Source organism: Botrytis porri (assembly GCF_014898465.1).
Source record: "Botrytis porri strain MUCL 3234 chromosome Unknown BPOR_009, whole genome shotgun sequence".
In the NCBI taxonomy this organism is placed as follows: Eukaryota; Fungi; Ascomycota; class Leotiomycetes; order Helotiales; family Sclerotiniaceae; genus Botrytis; species Botrytis porri.
Genome location: NW_024066083.1, coordinates 1,165,640 through 1,181,239, shown reverse-complemented (window position 1 = coordinate 1,181,239; position 15,600 = coordinate 1,165,640). Strand labels below are relative to the sequence as shown.

Sequence of the window (15,600 nt, the reverse complement as noted above, 5' to 3'; positions counted from 1 at the left end):
CATTAAAGTATAAAATCATTATTTGAAATCGAATTCAAGTTTTAAACTTTTTTATTACTATTTTCAAACAATAATTTAAACAAAAGAGGCTTAGTGCGGTTTTGAGGCCATAAACCTGAAGCTCTTTATCCTGAAGTGATATTATTCAGAGTTAAATTCTTTAATCTTGCTTTTTTATAGTATACAAGAAAATTCCTTTTGTTTATAAATGTAGAATCAAATAGTGAACCTAATTTATTAAGCTTATACTAATATTTACGTTTTAAAGAAAAGAATATCAATAAATCAAAAGGTTGTAGTATATATAATATATATGGAGGAAGGAATAAAAAGTGTATATTATTCTTGAAGCATTCAAGCATAGATTGAGTGATTTCGTGGCTTCTATGCCCATCCAAAACAAGTAATCTAGCCTCTTTTGAGTCAGAAGGAGCGGTTTGAGGAATAAAGACCTCTTTTAGCCATACTAGACCTATTTCATTAATAATCCATTCATTTTCTATAGTATAATACTTTCAATCCTTATATATATCAAGCTTAGTAAAGAATCATTATTATTGAATACTTTTATTCTTATATATAATAAGGAATAGTAATACCTTTCCTGTAGTAGAGATACACTTAATAAAAAAGGTTTAATTTCTTATGCCAAACTACTTCTTTTAAATAAAGCATCTCTCAGTACTCCCAAGTACCATACCATTTAAGCCCTAGCCTTCTATAATACCAGTTTTATTTATATTCCATTTGTTTTCCAGTTTAATATAAATAATAGCCAATAAATTCAACTTTTCAAAGAACTTACTAATAATTTCAATAATAGTATCTGAAACATATTGATTATCGATTCTGATTTATCTTTTGATTCAAATTTCAGGGTTTTTAAGTAGGAAATTATATATCCATCATTTTCCAAGTATAAGTTCATTCTCTTTTACCTCAAAAAGGATTTTGTTAATTTCTTGTATTTACTAATATATAGAATTAATACTTAAAGCCTCTTGAACTAATATCTATTCAATTAATACTTTCTTCTATATCGAAACTATCTTTTATATATTTTGAGCACCTTTTTAATAAAAAAGGTAACCTTTTATACAACATTAAAAAATAATACAAAATATCCTATAATTTAAATCAGCTTTTTTAATAATTATACCTCCTACTATAACACTAAATACCATAATAATATTATCTTCAGTATAATTATTGCCTATAATATAATTGATAATATATCAAATTTTTAAATCAATTAATTCAGTAATTATTGAATCATTAAAGATTGAAGAGAAGTGGTTGATTAAAGCGATGAGATTTATAAGATGGCCGAAAAGAGGGGTGGCCGAAAAGTGGGGTACTGAACTAATAACTGGTGACCAGTGACCAGTGACCGAGTTCTTCTCGGAAGAAAGGAATCAGAGCTATGCTGTATAAAGCACTTAGCAGGAGAAGAGGGACGATAGGACTACAACCTCCACTCCATATCCAATAATCAAGCACAAATACACAAATAAAAATCCAATTACTTAAAGCCACAAACACCGACCTCAATACCTTTTCCCCGAGAAATATTCTCAGTACAAATACCCCCTCCTCCTCCTCAACAACAGATGAGAAGAACAAGAAAAGGTTCCCCAAGACGGCGATACGTGGATCTTACGAATGGGTATTTAAACCCCTCTGGATTTGTCTCGTTTTTTTTTTGAGCAGGGTCGAGAGTCTAGAGTCTAGAATCTGTAGATTTGTTGCGGGGATAGGATGAGATAGAAGGGATAAATGTGAATCGGTATGGATAAGGAGATCTGGGGTTTGGGTTTGTTAGATGGTTGAGCCTCTGAGATTTGGACATTTGAGATTTGAGATATAGAGTAATGGGGCGAGTGAGCAAATGAGTCCTGCTCATCCTAACTATTTATAAGATTCATTGATTTCTCAACAATAAACTCGAATTCGAATATCTACCTATTCCCTACACACTGTAGAAATATCACATCATATATCAAAACCAATATCAACAATTCAATATTTACAAATATCTACAAACATTTCCGAGCCCCTCCCCTCCTCATTCCTCCCTTCCCATATAGAACAAACATCTTATCTGATAAAAATCTTCAAAGGTTTGTGAATACCTCCTAGGTAGGTATCAAGTATTAGGTGTTAGATATGCATAAGATTATTGTTCATTATTCATTATCAATACCGCAATCTGCAATTTGAGGATTTAGTATGAATGATTAATCTTGATCTTGACAATACTGCGGGATGTTCATGAATGAATGGATAGCGCATTGATTGGGGTATCACCCAGATACCCAGATACGTACTATGAAGTAAACGAGGGGGAGATTTGGTAGATACTTTCTCTTCTGATGATATGAGATTACATCTTGATGAAGAGTATCGATATTGGGTATGTATGTATTCTTTAGCTCGATATATATATAACTTACATACTCAAGCAAGTACCTAGGTAGATATATCATTTCATATCTTTTCAACACCGAATAATAAGAATCAAAACCACACAAACACGTACAAGTACAAGAAGAAGTAATCTTTAAGTTCTAAAACAACGAATGCTTAATAAAATACAAGAAACAAAACCCATCGGCAGCATACACTCCAAGATTCCTCTCCAAGATTTCTCTCCAATATTCCTATACCCACTCGCCAAAACTTATCCGTTTCCGACTCCTATCGTAGTCGTAACTCTATCCTCCTATTCCCACGCTATCTATAAACAATATTCCTTTCGACTCCAATGCTAAAGTAATGCATTCCAGGCGCGTACAAATATAAATCATAATCAAGCATGACAACTCCGGCTTGCATCTAACTCCACCTCAAAACGATTCCTCAATCTTCATCTTATGAACTCTGATCTTTGGATGACTGATTAACGATATTAGGATTTGACGACTCATCAACCGCATTACTGCTAGAAGTCCTCTCGACTCCCTCATTGCTAATAGTGCCACTTTCCGTAGTCAAATCACCATAACTAGGCAATTCATCCAATCCACCACTACTCAGACATCTCGCCGCTCCTCCAGCATCAAGCTGAATTGTAACACCATGCGTCATCGAATCCCCATAACTCGGCAATTGATCTTCACTTGCATTTCCTGCGAGGTTCTCCCCACGAGCTCTCGTTTCACTAGGACCAGCCACATTACTTGAGCTTCCTCCCACCACTTCCCTATTTTCCTCTCTCTCACTCCACAACATTCTTTTCTTCCTCGATATTTTATCTAACTCCAAAGAAAACAATCCTATCGCCCGTGTATTATCCACGCGTCTCGCAACCTCAATTTGTTCTCGGAGATCTTTTTCTTCCTGTTCCAATCGACAATACCTCTTCCACTCCACAAACCAAAAACACAAGAGTGCAACGACCAATTTCTGACCACTGATCGAAAGACTAGTCGAAGCAAGCTGATGTGGAAAGTTTTTGGTAATCGCGGCCGTTTTGACCGGATGCTCATCTTCCATGCTATGTCTCGGGGCCAACATGCCAGGTTCAAGAGTGGTGGGTGCTTCTAAGATAATACCGTGTTTGATAAGAGCTTTCTGGATCTTCACACTGGAACTTTCCATATCGACAATATCGGTTACCATAAAAGCTCGCTCGCCGAGATACATGGGATGCGGAAGACGTCGTTGATATTTGATGAGAGCATCGGCTTGAGCCGGACTAAGAGAGACATCGGTGAAGGGGTGAGCTTCGGAGAAGACATTGCCGACGGCATTGAGGAAGGCTCCGGAGAGTCTACGGACGCGTTCCATGATCGCTGATGGCCTTTGTATCACCACACTATTGTAGAGATTTCTAATGGCTGATTGGATGATATTTGGTATGATAAGATGAGATGAGATGAACGCCCTGATGTGAATGCAAGGGACTATGCCATGCCCTTGTTCTGCAGATAATATTGATGCTGGGATGATTTGAATCAGATCACGGAAAGGTGCTCACGAACAAAAAGGTAAGTTGCTCACGAATGAGGGGTATTAATTTGCGTACATGTCTCGTACGCACTAGATCTCCATTCACCGTTCCACGCAGATAAAAGAATCAATCTTATTGGTGCACCAGAGCAAGACGGACTGAGGAAGAAGAGTAAGGCTACCCAGGTATCCAAGGATTTCTTATCAAAGTAGCATTAATTACTAAAATGATAAAGATCAAAATAATGCAACCCCGCTTTCAACCGATTGCGAAGCTGACATAGTGATTCCACATTGAGAAATCCAGCACGAGACGCTGAAAGGATGGCTGCAGCAAGGGTTTCAGCTGAAGTTTGGGTCACGAAATGATCACTTGAACATTTTATCTCGTGACTTTTGGGGCAAATATGTGAATATGCACATCGTTACTCGGGTCTTGGAAATGGGGACGCCGTCGTCAATATTGTTGGGAGGCGTAATTATTGTAGGATCAAATTCGCAAACTTGCAAAGGAAGACAAGGTAAATCCCTCCCCACAATTAGCCAATACGAGGTCCTCCGTACAGCGCAGCATGACCAGTGCATACCTACCGAGATATCAAGATACTGCTGTACCATCCTCGCCATCCTTTGAAGCGTCGTCAAGCTCAACAACTATCGTGGCGATATTCATTGCGCAATGATACCTATCCATACAAAGAGAACCCAGGCAAGTACGAAGGATACTTGATTAATGAAAAAAATTGATAATTAATTAAAGAAATTCGAGAATGATTCGAGAATGACAACCTTGGAAACCAAAAGTATTGACGTGGTGTTGCACTGCCACAACGGCTTGTGTCGAGCATCGTTCAACCTGTCGTCCGTGATGAAAATTGTCTGTTCCCGACTCGCGATTACGAACGGCTTTATGCGCATTGCCCTCAACTAAACATTTTCGCCCCTCTCGCTGGCAATGTCTGTCTGGGAAATAGAGAAACATTGCAGACATTCCGCCTTGTGTTCAGCTGTTCCAGGATACCTACTTATGCCACGTTGATCGCGTTAAACTTATACCTCTCCTCGTACAGGCATTTTGGGTCTATCGGGGTCTATCGGTGGCATATTCGTAGTGATCAACTGACTAAGATCCTGAGGGCTTATGGGATCTTGATTCTTGATCTGATAACCGCATCGACAATCCCGAAGCCATTGAATAGGTAGGCAGTTCATGGTATGGCGGTCATCAATATGGCTGTGTTAAGGTTACATTTAGAAACGCATTTAGAAGACTGATACAGTCAGGGATTTCTGATGGATATCTATTGATGAGGCTAACAAACAGGGCCGTCACATTTATGCCCTACGTGCAATTTGTATGGAAACGGCAGTTCTAGATATTCAGAACCTCGGATGATATGATAGATCTCATGTGGATAAAGCGTGGTGAGAGAGAAAAGAACAGGGCACGGCGCCAAATGGTAACGGCGATCCGAAGAAAATATCTTCTGGACGAATCCGCAACGTGCTTTTCCGAATACCAGAAAATGGAAAGCCGATGTCATGCGTCACACTGCGTTTGTACCCTCTTTCCCATACCATCAAGCACAAGTGTCTAAGCGCGCATGTAGAGTCACCTGTTGATGTTACCCTTACCTGAAGATATTCCTTGTTACATACCGTGAGCTTTCTCGGGCATCAAGATAGACATTGACCTCTTGAAAAGCGCTTCGATGCGGCCAAGGACAGGCGATGAACGCACATAATAGGCTTAAAAACTGGGAATATTGCTCACCGTAAGATACAGTACTCAATTGCGGGAAGAGTTTCAGCAAAGTTTGTGTCCTTGTGATCATGTCCTCCATGGATTCTCCGCCATTGAAATATCTTCCGATGGTGAAATCGAAATGAAGTCACGAGAATGGAGGATTTTGACATTTGATCTCGTGAATCAGGATTGATATCATTACGGCGTTACTCCTACCTACCTATTGATCGATGATGTATACCTGGTCAGCTTGTCATGGAGATCCGAGGCTTGATGATTCATGAATCAATTGGTGTACGACGTCGAGACGGTTGAGATTGTACAACGTACAGTAGTGCCAGAGTGCCAGAGTGCAAGTTCTGGGATATTTCTGAGTCGTGCCTATCCACGACGGCAAGTTTATTAGGTTATTAATGCCGGATGCGAGGCCCTAAGCCCGCAATAGTTAGGAAAGCTTTAGTTGATAATAGTTAGGTTATTAGCTAGGTGATGTAGGTAGATGCTAGATAGCCCTGCTCGGGCATGCCCGTTGACTATCACTCAAAAGCGGCGAGAAGGAGGGCGGGGGAGACTGTTAAAACATCTCTCGTGGCGGTGCAAAACAGTTTTTTTTATACCGGTACATCATAAATCAACTTTAATAAAAATCAAAGCTGTAAAAGATTTTATTACCAATTCGGCAGTCTATTTACCCATTTGCCCACCTACCTACCAAGTATGATATCTAATTATAGAAATACCAGCCCAAATGTTCGGAAAAAGCATGTGGAAAAGATGCAGACTGTTCCATTGTAACGTCGCCACACCTCGTTACATCCTATCGTGTAGCTTAAAACGCGTACACCGAGATGTGTTCAATGACTGTGCTTCTCTCAGAGGTTCATGCTGTGAGGGTCATTGCCAGTGTAGACCCTGAATTTGCATCGCAGGAACCTGTACCCTATGCATATCTACACCTCCACCATGATGTGCTCCTTATACCTGTGCGTGAAGGAAGGATGACCTTCAACGAATACTCTGGTTCATTGTTACTTCCCCTAGAGCGATATCGTCGTAAGTGCATGACTGGTGGAACGGCATGTTTACACGGTTGTGGTTGGCAGGAATGCACCGGCTCGAAAGGTGGTTTGTGCGAATCAGAGCCCAGAAACGAGCTTTTGACAGCGACGCTACTTTTCGCAACTGGGATGGGCTTTTGTGATAAATGCCATCTACAGGCTCTGATTCATCGACGACGACTCAGTCTAGTAGCAAATTGTCAGAGTTTTTACCATCCACAGTCCACACTCTCAGAAATGTTTCGTCCGTCGTACCCCCGGAAGAGTGGTATCGCTCGCTGCTTAATTTGTTTGACTTTGTACATGGCCATGGCTCGCACGAAGAGGAAAAGGACTCAGGAGAATTCTGGAACTTCGAGATCTATTCATGCAGGAGATTCCAATTTTGGTGTATAACTGGGTAGATTATCGATGAAATAGGTTCAATATCCGGTCGTTCGTGCCTCCAGTCTCAGACTGGAAGATCCATAGTCGTCGTGAGGCTTCAGAGAGGTCTCTTAATCTCCAATACCTATGTAGATTATGGAGATGTATGAGATTAGACCAAACTTTGTCTTGAACAGAATCACTGTGAAAACCTGTATGATGTTTCACATTGTTGACGCAACCTCACCATGATCAATTTTCTGCCTTTCTGTATGCGCTGAATATGCGTATGCACTGTGCTGTGCTGTACTGTGTGGAGGTGCAGGTTTGGGCTTGATGCAAGTCATCCTTTCATCGCCGGCCGAAGTTGAGGCCAGATGATATTGGCGACATGGTTCAATCTAGGAAAAATAACGCCGGCTGCATATTGCAACATGGGTTGGTTAACTCAAGTAGGTAGTATCTGGGGGTAGTCGCAAAAGAGGAGTATAATCATGATCAAAGTGGTAAGGTAGCATTGAGAATTGTGAAGTCCGGTGAGTAAGAGCCGAGAGAAAACCCAATTCATCCACCCACAGTTATGATGCAGTGGGAGACCGATCTCACGCCCTTTGAGATTAGTTTTACTCTCTTTACGCATCATGACACCAAATAATGGCCGTGTTAGTTTTTCGAGCAATGTAAAATTAGAGAGAAGGTTATTGGGAAGGTTTAGGAAGGTTATTGGGAAGGTTTGGGAAGGTTTGGGAAAGGTATCATTGTCGCAATCTCCGTGAATTGACTTTGGTTTTCTCATCATCGAAGTAATAATTGGGACCGAGTTCCCCAGCCCAAGCAATCAATAATAATTATCGATGATGACTGATTGATGACTGAGATTACGGCGCCTTACCCGATAAAGTATAGTTCCCACCGTGCCCATCATCTCAAGGTTGATTATACTTTTCCGTGCCATGGTCACTGTCAATGTCAATGTCAATTACTACTGTATTACGAGTATACTATGAGATGATTATTTATCATATGTCAAAAACTCTATCGATTACGATCAATATTCAATCAACATTTGACTTTGGAGAGCGGCACCCAAAACGGAACGACTGAAACCAAATACATACTAATACGATGGGATCTTCAAGCACATATCTCTTCTTCAGATTGCCGATTCTTTCCATTCTATTGTATTGCATTGTTACACCCTCGGTAGAGTCCAGATGATGATACTAATTCATCGTATCGTATTTTCGTCGCCTTTCTCCGGTGCTGCGTGGGCTGTGGTACGGCCGTGCATGTATGATATTCCTCCACCACGACCAAGGTCGGCATAGGTAGAGGTGGCAGAAGTAGAGCTATGGGAGAACATGAGATGGTCAATGGCCATTAGTGACCAAATAGAATCTGCTCCACGATACCGAGAAGTGCTCTGAGCAAAAAAATGCAGGATTTTTACGGAGTCCATTAAACTTTCAGCTGCAATGGTGACTGAAAGTGGATAAGTGGAAAACTCATTATCAGTCATCTTTTGATCACTTTTTATTGGCAAAAAATGTCCAGGGCTTGGGCTTAACAGGACAGGGCTTCAGTACGGTGCAGCGTGCACTGTGCACAGTGCAGGTGGCCATTGGGTATTCTGCGTTTTCTCTGCTCACAAAATAAAAATACCAGGGACCCTATTCAGTGGTATGCAGGTCGAATGCTCTAATGCAGCACTGCCCCCAGCTACTGCTTCGCTGCTTTACTGCTTTTTGCTGCATCTGTCTATCTTTCTGCTGCACCTGCTGCATTCGCTGCATTACTGCCACTATTGTTAGCACCCCCCCCCTTTCGAGTATCTTTTGTTTCCACCGACCCGTAGTCTTTCGATCTTTGCGGACAAAATCCAACGAATGAGGTATTTCATCGGAACTTTTTTCAAGATGTGATGTGAGTGGAGACGGGGGATGGAGGTGGCATTGGTGTAATCTACAATACACAAGACTACTCGCACCCTCCCTCCTCTGCTAGACTGCTACACTTTACCACTTCTAGTATCTACTCCTAGCCTCTTCTACCAGACCACATCTTGTCCAAACTGGATCAAGCCTTCGGATAGAAAGTAGGCTACGTCTATAGTTAAACCTTACGGGTACTACCACTAAGGGAATTCAAGATTTTCCCATCTATTCATCATACCTCGCCCTAACTCCCAACCTACTTCACCCCTTCATCCCTACGAGCCGATCCCGCCGCTTGACTAGTACCTGATCGTTGTCCTCTTATAACAACCCCACCATACCCTTCAACTCTTTTTTCTTACCCTTCCTTCTTCACGACCTCATTCGTCCGTACCTTTTTCGATATTTATTCAAGGCGCGCAAACTAGATCCCTTGTCTCGGGACCGCCAAAATATTTATCTTCATTTCGTTTCAACAAGCTGATTTTCCATTTCCCATATCTTCGTCACGTCAAGCTCTCGCATCTCTACATATCCCTGACCCATTGTCCTCGAATATCTATCCGTATCATCACTCCATACCCTGTCTCCCATACTTTCCGTCAAACTTTACACCAATGCCTCCTCAACTACTACCTGCTTCGGCAGCTGCTTTTGCTCCAAGAGCTTCATCCGTCAATGTTGTGTTAAGTTCAAAGGTTGAGCCATGGTTAACACAAACCTTAAAGCGTATAAATCGTATAAAGCGTCCTCTAAACAGTGTACCCCAGCACCAAAGATGCTTGACGGAAACGCTCTCGTCGTCAACAGCAATATGGACTCTTGGATCTTTGATGTTATCGAAAGCTCCGGAACAAAGACGCGAAGACTCGAACCCATTAGTTGAGGCCATGTTCAACTATCAACTCATTCACATCGAAGCTTATGTTGTTCATGTGGATATGGTATTAAGAAATGAGGTTGCCTACAAACTTACTCCAGATACGATAGAATCACTTATCGAGTTCCACAAGGATGTTCATTGCCTAGATATTGCAGCGAACACCTATAACTGGTCAGAGAAGGATCAACAAGTGAAGAAGATGCACGAAGACTTCATTCAAGCTATTAACAAGTTTGTCTATCGAACTCATGTCTCTGCATTAGAGGGATTAGAAGAAGATGGAGCTGGTGAATTGTTATGCGGTAAAAGTGATGAAGTCAAGAACAACATCATGGGACTTTTCCTTCCTCTACTCCCCCCACCACCAAGAGTTGTCGATGTGGTTAGACCTGCTACTTTATTGCCTAGCTCCCCGGCTGGCATGAATTGGTGGTCGCAACCTACGATACCAGTAACAGCCGCAGCTCCTGTTGACCCCTGGAGAATGGTCCCTTCAAGTCCAAGTACGACATCTTCCATGTCATCTGCAACCGACACTCAATCTTTATGGGCAAGTATGGGCTTGAATGAGATTCAACTGCCTTCCCCTACACCATCTTACAGCCAACCATACACCACAGCCGGAATCTTCTACAGCGCACCACAAGTTAGTGCGCCGATTCCAGCACTTCCTCTACCAAGCATGTTAGCACAGCAGCATTGCGGTATTGGTATGGGTTATGGTGGATTTGGTGGGTTCGGAGGTGGATGGGACCGATATCAAGAGTACGCTACAACGATGTGACAACCAAGGCCTGGATCGTTAAACAACCCCCCTACTACCCGCTCCGGGGTTTAGGGCAGGCGACAATATCACACATAATTAATGGCTCCAAGCCTCTGTACACGACAACAAACATTACATACATGGCATCGGCAAACTTCTTTAGCGGCATTTGATACCTCCGAGGGCACTTACGGCGTTTTTACATCTTCATTATCATCCTCATCTGCGATCGAGCGAACAAAAGATATCCTGGGAACAAATCATACTTAATAATCAGCAAGAACAACAATCTCCTTTCATTACAGATACATAATAGGATGCCATTTTTTCCCTATCTTTTTCATTTTTTTTTAATATTTTTTTTTTTAGCGCAGCGAGTTCGGATTTGCTTTTATATGACACTACACAACCGCGAGACCGGTTCAACTAAATTTCCTTTTCATCGCATATGGCAGGACCTAAAGGCGGGTTATTTTGAAGCATTTAGTGGCATGGTTCCAAGATTTTCATACCATAAAGAGAATACCTTATTAAAAGGATAACGCAGCAATGCAGGGCTTCACGGGCGCGTCTGGATACATTGATTTTTCTCTTTTCTTTTTACGTTTGAGATATTATCTTACGTTTGTTTTGGGAGGAAGGAAACCGGCTTTTTCTACGTCCATTATCTTCTTGTTTCTGTTTACGAATTTATGAATCATGGATGCTTATGAATTTTGCTTGGACAAAGATCAAGGCATATGATTTATGGATTCACGAAAATAGAAATCGGAGACATAAAAAGATCATCTGCTGCGCAGATCGACACAACCAATGGGCGAGATACTAGTCCTCCTCTACGCGGACAGCAATCAACGGACAAATTGTTTAGATGAAATCATCAAACTGCGACCATTCCAACTCGCCAGTCGAGATTGGCATTGGAAGCGAAAGGCCTGGATCAAGTTATTTTACCAGAAAGGACAGACTCTTTCAGAAATCCAATTTAATATCAACTCATTATCTCGAATGCGGATCGATCAATACCTGCAAGTCGGGCGATTGAATCTTACATGTTGGGGGTGTGCTTGTTATTTGGGTGGATTTGTGCAAGGGATTGGATGTTCGGTAGAAGAAGGAGTGAAGGGCAAATGGTAGTTCATCACTACATCTTCCACACTATCTCATACTGTTATACTTGATGTATAGTAAGTTGAAGGTAGCGTTTGGAAGAAAGCTAAAAATTCTCTCTCGTCCTGCGGACCGAGTGAGATAGAGGTATCGATGCAGGTTTCTTCATTTCGGCACAGGGCAAGGGAATACAGGGAACGGAATCCATCATACTGGCTATGTGGATTATGGGAGAACGGTGGTAACATGGCTGGAACATGGATTACTAAGTATGGAAAGAGAAGGAACAATACTGTGTGTAGGTAATCTTGGACTTGAACCTGATACCGAGAAAAAGATTGAAAATACAAATAAAATGAAAATCACGGAAATCTATCTATTCAATCCTTTCCTGGCTTGTGATCTTTTGCTCTGTTGATCAAACGAGGTGAGGTGAGTTCAGTATCACATGAATGTGGCATGTCACTCGCGAACTCAAAAATTCTTCCCATAGACAAAATAATGTCAGCCACTATCAAATCCTCCTCCCATCCAGCCGGCCTTCAACCGAAAGGATTCTCCCCAATGCATCTGGATCCGTAATGAAACAGGGCTACACCCCGATTGGTCAGCATTACGAACATTGAAGCGATGCCCAAACCAATACCCGCTCTCGCCGCCCATCCCAGCCACAAAAACGAGCGAATTTACTACTCATTTAGGAAATCCGAATCCGAGGGTTAGAACTTAGTGGGCTGAAAAGTGAGAAAATTGGCGGGAGCGGTGGTATCGTTAGATTACCGTAAAACGATATCGGCTGGTACGTTGTTGTATTGATATGGGGTCCCCTCCTCCATTTCTGTGCGTCTAGAACCCATTCCTTGTCGACTATGTATATAGAGATCTTCATATTACGGCGCTGAAGTTTAATTATGCGGTAGGTGGTATGTGGTATGTGGTATGTGGTATGCAGGTAAAAGGAGCTTTTTGTACTCCCACTCGCAAATTGTAAATTTCATTCCATGTCTCCGTGCTAACTTTGTTTGCTACCTACCTGTCATGCTCCCCGAATCTCATTTCTGACATCTGTCATAATCCCAAGAGATGCAGAGACACGGCGCAGTGAAACTGTAATACCTGGAGAAACAGCATTAGTTGATTGATTGATGGATGAATGGATGGATTGATTTAGTATAGAATATTTACATCGCCCTATCCGTGGACAAGCGCTTTTGCCGACGACTCAGGTCCTCAGTTTCATTTTTTGAGCTCTCACTTTGTGGCACAGCTGATGTTCTACTCACATTGGGTTGTAAGCGCGGGGGTACTAACTTCGTTAGGTGTCAATACGAAGTAATCTACCGGATATCATGAGATGAAATGATGTGATATTTGTGTCTCCACCTACCCTACCAGACCAAACATCCATATTATATTGTATCCCCCGAACCATCCATTAGAGCAGCGAAAAAAAGCCACAGTCACCCAGAAAATTGCCATTGAAGAAACCTTCCCAGCTTGAAATCGTGCCACATCATTTCGTAACCTCGCAATCTAATCAAACATTTTAAGCGCCTAGTCTATGAGCCAAGCTCCAATGATTCCTACCCAATCAAGCATAACGCACTCTCCAGGACTGAAATCAAAGAAAAACCTAAAATCGAACCTCACACTCCAGTAAAAAAATTTCATGAATCATACTCATTCAAGTCAAGCGAGACAACTCCCGTTCTCGGTCCTTCTCATCCACACACACCTCATTCCTCCCGCGCATATCCCTCTCCAGTTAGTCATTAGTGCATCGAGGTATTCGTGCATACGGATTGTGACCAAACGTCTATGGACCCGCATGAGTTTTCAGTCATGTGAGTATCATTTTCTACTCAACATTACAATCGATTGGCCGAGTGATCGCCGGATCAGCTATGTGCACACAAAAATAGAGAGAATTTGCGCGATTTCTTAATTTCGATGCAGATTTTAGAGAAAGAGAATGCAGTCCTTTACAGATGCGGTATCGACCGTGGAGATGACCCGCATGAGGTTTCGGTCATGTGAGTATTGGGTTACCCCTCTTCTTTATATTTTGTTGATCGGTTGAGTCGTTTGTCGGAAACGATTGAATTGAGATACATGAATCGTGTTGTGTCGAATGCGGCAAGAAGGGAGGAAAGGATTCGATGTGATCTAAATGATAACTCGCATGAAAATTCAATCATGTGAGCTGCATCTACGAGAGAATTCTAAGAAATATTGGCTAACCCCTACTGAGATATCCACATCGAGCAAACAAGAGTTCTTATCTAAGTCAGAACTTCTTTTCAAGCCTAGATTCACAAGCTGAACACTGCTAAAGAAAAATAAGCCAGGCCGAGAAATTATGATAGATCATAAGAGCTACGCAATCAGGAATTCTAGAACTGATCTGCATGGAGAAATCGAAACAAGGTAGACGTTGATAGCTACCCGTTACTTCAACGGACACGGACCGAAAACATCATAGTGTCAGATTTGCGGACGCTTTTGTATGATGATGAACTCCATTTAGTCATTCATGACTCATGTGCGAAGAGTGTGGGTGGTATTCGAGCTGCGACTAGCCGATCTCCGAAGGGTGATTCCCACGAAACACACGTGGAACACAAACCCGTTATGTAACCTTGTTCTGGGAGAAAAGATATCAAGTCCTTCAAACTTCAAATATCCTAGACACGGGCCCCGGCCCGAGATATCCTGCAGTATCGGGCTGAAATGATAGATCAGATTTCACAATGTCCCGTAGAGGAGATGAATCGTGCGACTTTCAAAATATTCATCATATTCCTCATTTTGATATTATTTCTCGGTTAGTTTCTTGTCCTAACGCTTACCTATTACCCCCCCTAAATATCCGAAAGCATAATTGACTCAACTAGGAGCGCGCATGGTGCCGATAGCCAACCGCGGGCTCAAAATAAGCATAACCCCTAAATTGAAGCCGAGGAATCCTTCAATATGAACCGGCCCGGAAAAGTGATGATATTAGTCGCCGTGGCGGTGACTTCACGAAGCGGATATCAAGATTACGGTCGCATGTATTCACTAAAGCGGAAGTGATACTGAACTTCAACCCGAACAGAACCAGAAACCGGACGAAGCAAAGCAAAGCAATTATAACCTTCGGATATCTGCTAGGCGGATGTACCCCTCAATCCGGTACCCCACAAGCAGAGTTCAGAACGTATCCAACTCCCCGATTCGTGATACATAACCTGCGATCCGATCTCTTATGTTACGAGAAACCCGGTTTTCGTTGGGTGAATTTATATGTTTCCGGAAAGGAATAACAAGTCTATTCGAATTCTTGATTCGTTTACCCTTATGTTTAGTTCTGTCTATTCAGTACAGGATACTCTCTGAGGCAAGAATTAGTGTCACAACCAAAACTTCTGTGGTTGTTGATGGATCACGAGGTTGTTGCGTCTAATCCGATATATACTGAGGCAAGAAGTACTCTGGATACCTACCTATGTAGGTACCTCTGAAATATTTCTCATTAGGTTTGACATAATTAGTCCGCAAATATTAGACCAGAGTGCTTTCATAACTTAAAGTGCTTGCTTCAAATGCTGTGCTTGATAAACAGTCTAAATATAAAACTATCAAGCAACAAGATGGATTGTTCAAGAAGGAGGAGAAGACATGTCGAGGCTTATCTTGTTAGCTGAGATGATACTTCATCAATTTAAACATAACCATCGAGCTCTCAAAGAGCTAATCACCCTTATAAAAGTCGAATGCTGAAAAGTCCCAATTTCGCTTCTTTG

At 41.8% G+C, this 15,600-nt stretch overlaps 3 protein-coding genes across 3 annotated transcripts; 2 read left to right on the top strand and 1 right to left on the bottom strand.

Annotated features, from left to right (window-relative positions):
* Positions 1–2,871: 2,871 nt before the first annotated feature.
* On the bottom strand, positions 2,872–3,789 carry EAF01_007166 (uncharacterized protein; the record flags this gene model as incomplete). The annotated part of the gene is made up of 1 exon (XM_038915421.1): positions 2,872–3,789. The coding sequence occupies one exon, from the start codon at positions 3,787–3,789 to the stop codon at positions 2,872–2,874; it is 918 nt and encodes a 305-aa protein (XP_038769059.1).
* A 2,757-nt stretch (positions 3,790–6,546) lies between these two features.
* Positions 6,547–7,152, top strand: EAF01_007165 (uncharacterized protein; the record flags this gene model as incomplete). Its single annotated transcript, XM_038915420.1, has 1 exon — positions 6,547–7,152. The coding sequence occupies one exon, from the start codon at positions 6,547–6,549 to the stop codon at positions 7,150–7,152; it is 606 nt and encodes a 201-aa protein (XP_038769058.1).
* A 2,521-nt stretch (positions 7,153–9,673) lies between these two features.
* Positions 9,674–10,723, top strand: EAF01_007164 (uncharacterized protein; the record flags this gene model as incomplete). The annotated part of the gene is made up of 1 exon (XM_038915419.1): positions 9,674–10,723. One exon carries the CDS (start codon positions 9,674–9,676, stop codon positions 10,721–10,723), a length of 1,050 nt encoding a protein of 349 aa, XP_038769057.1.
* Between the last annotated feature and the right edge of the window lie 4,877 nt (positions 10,724–15,600).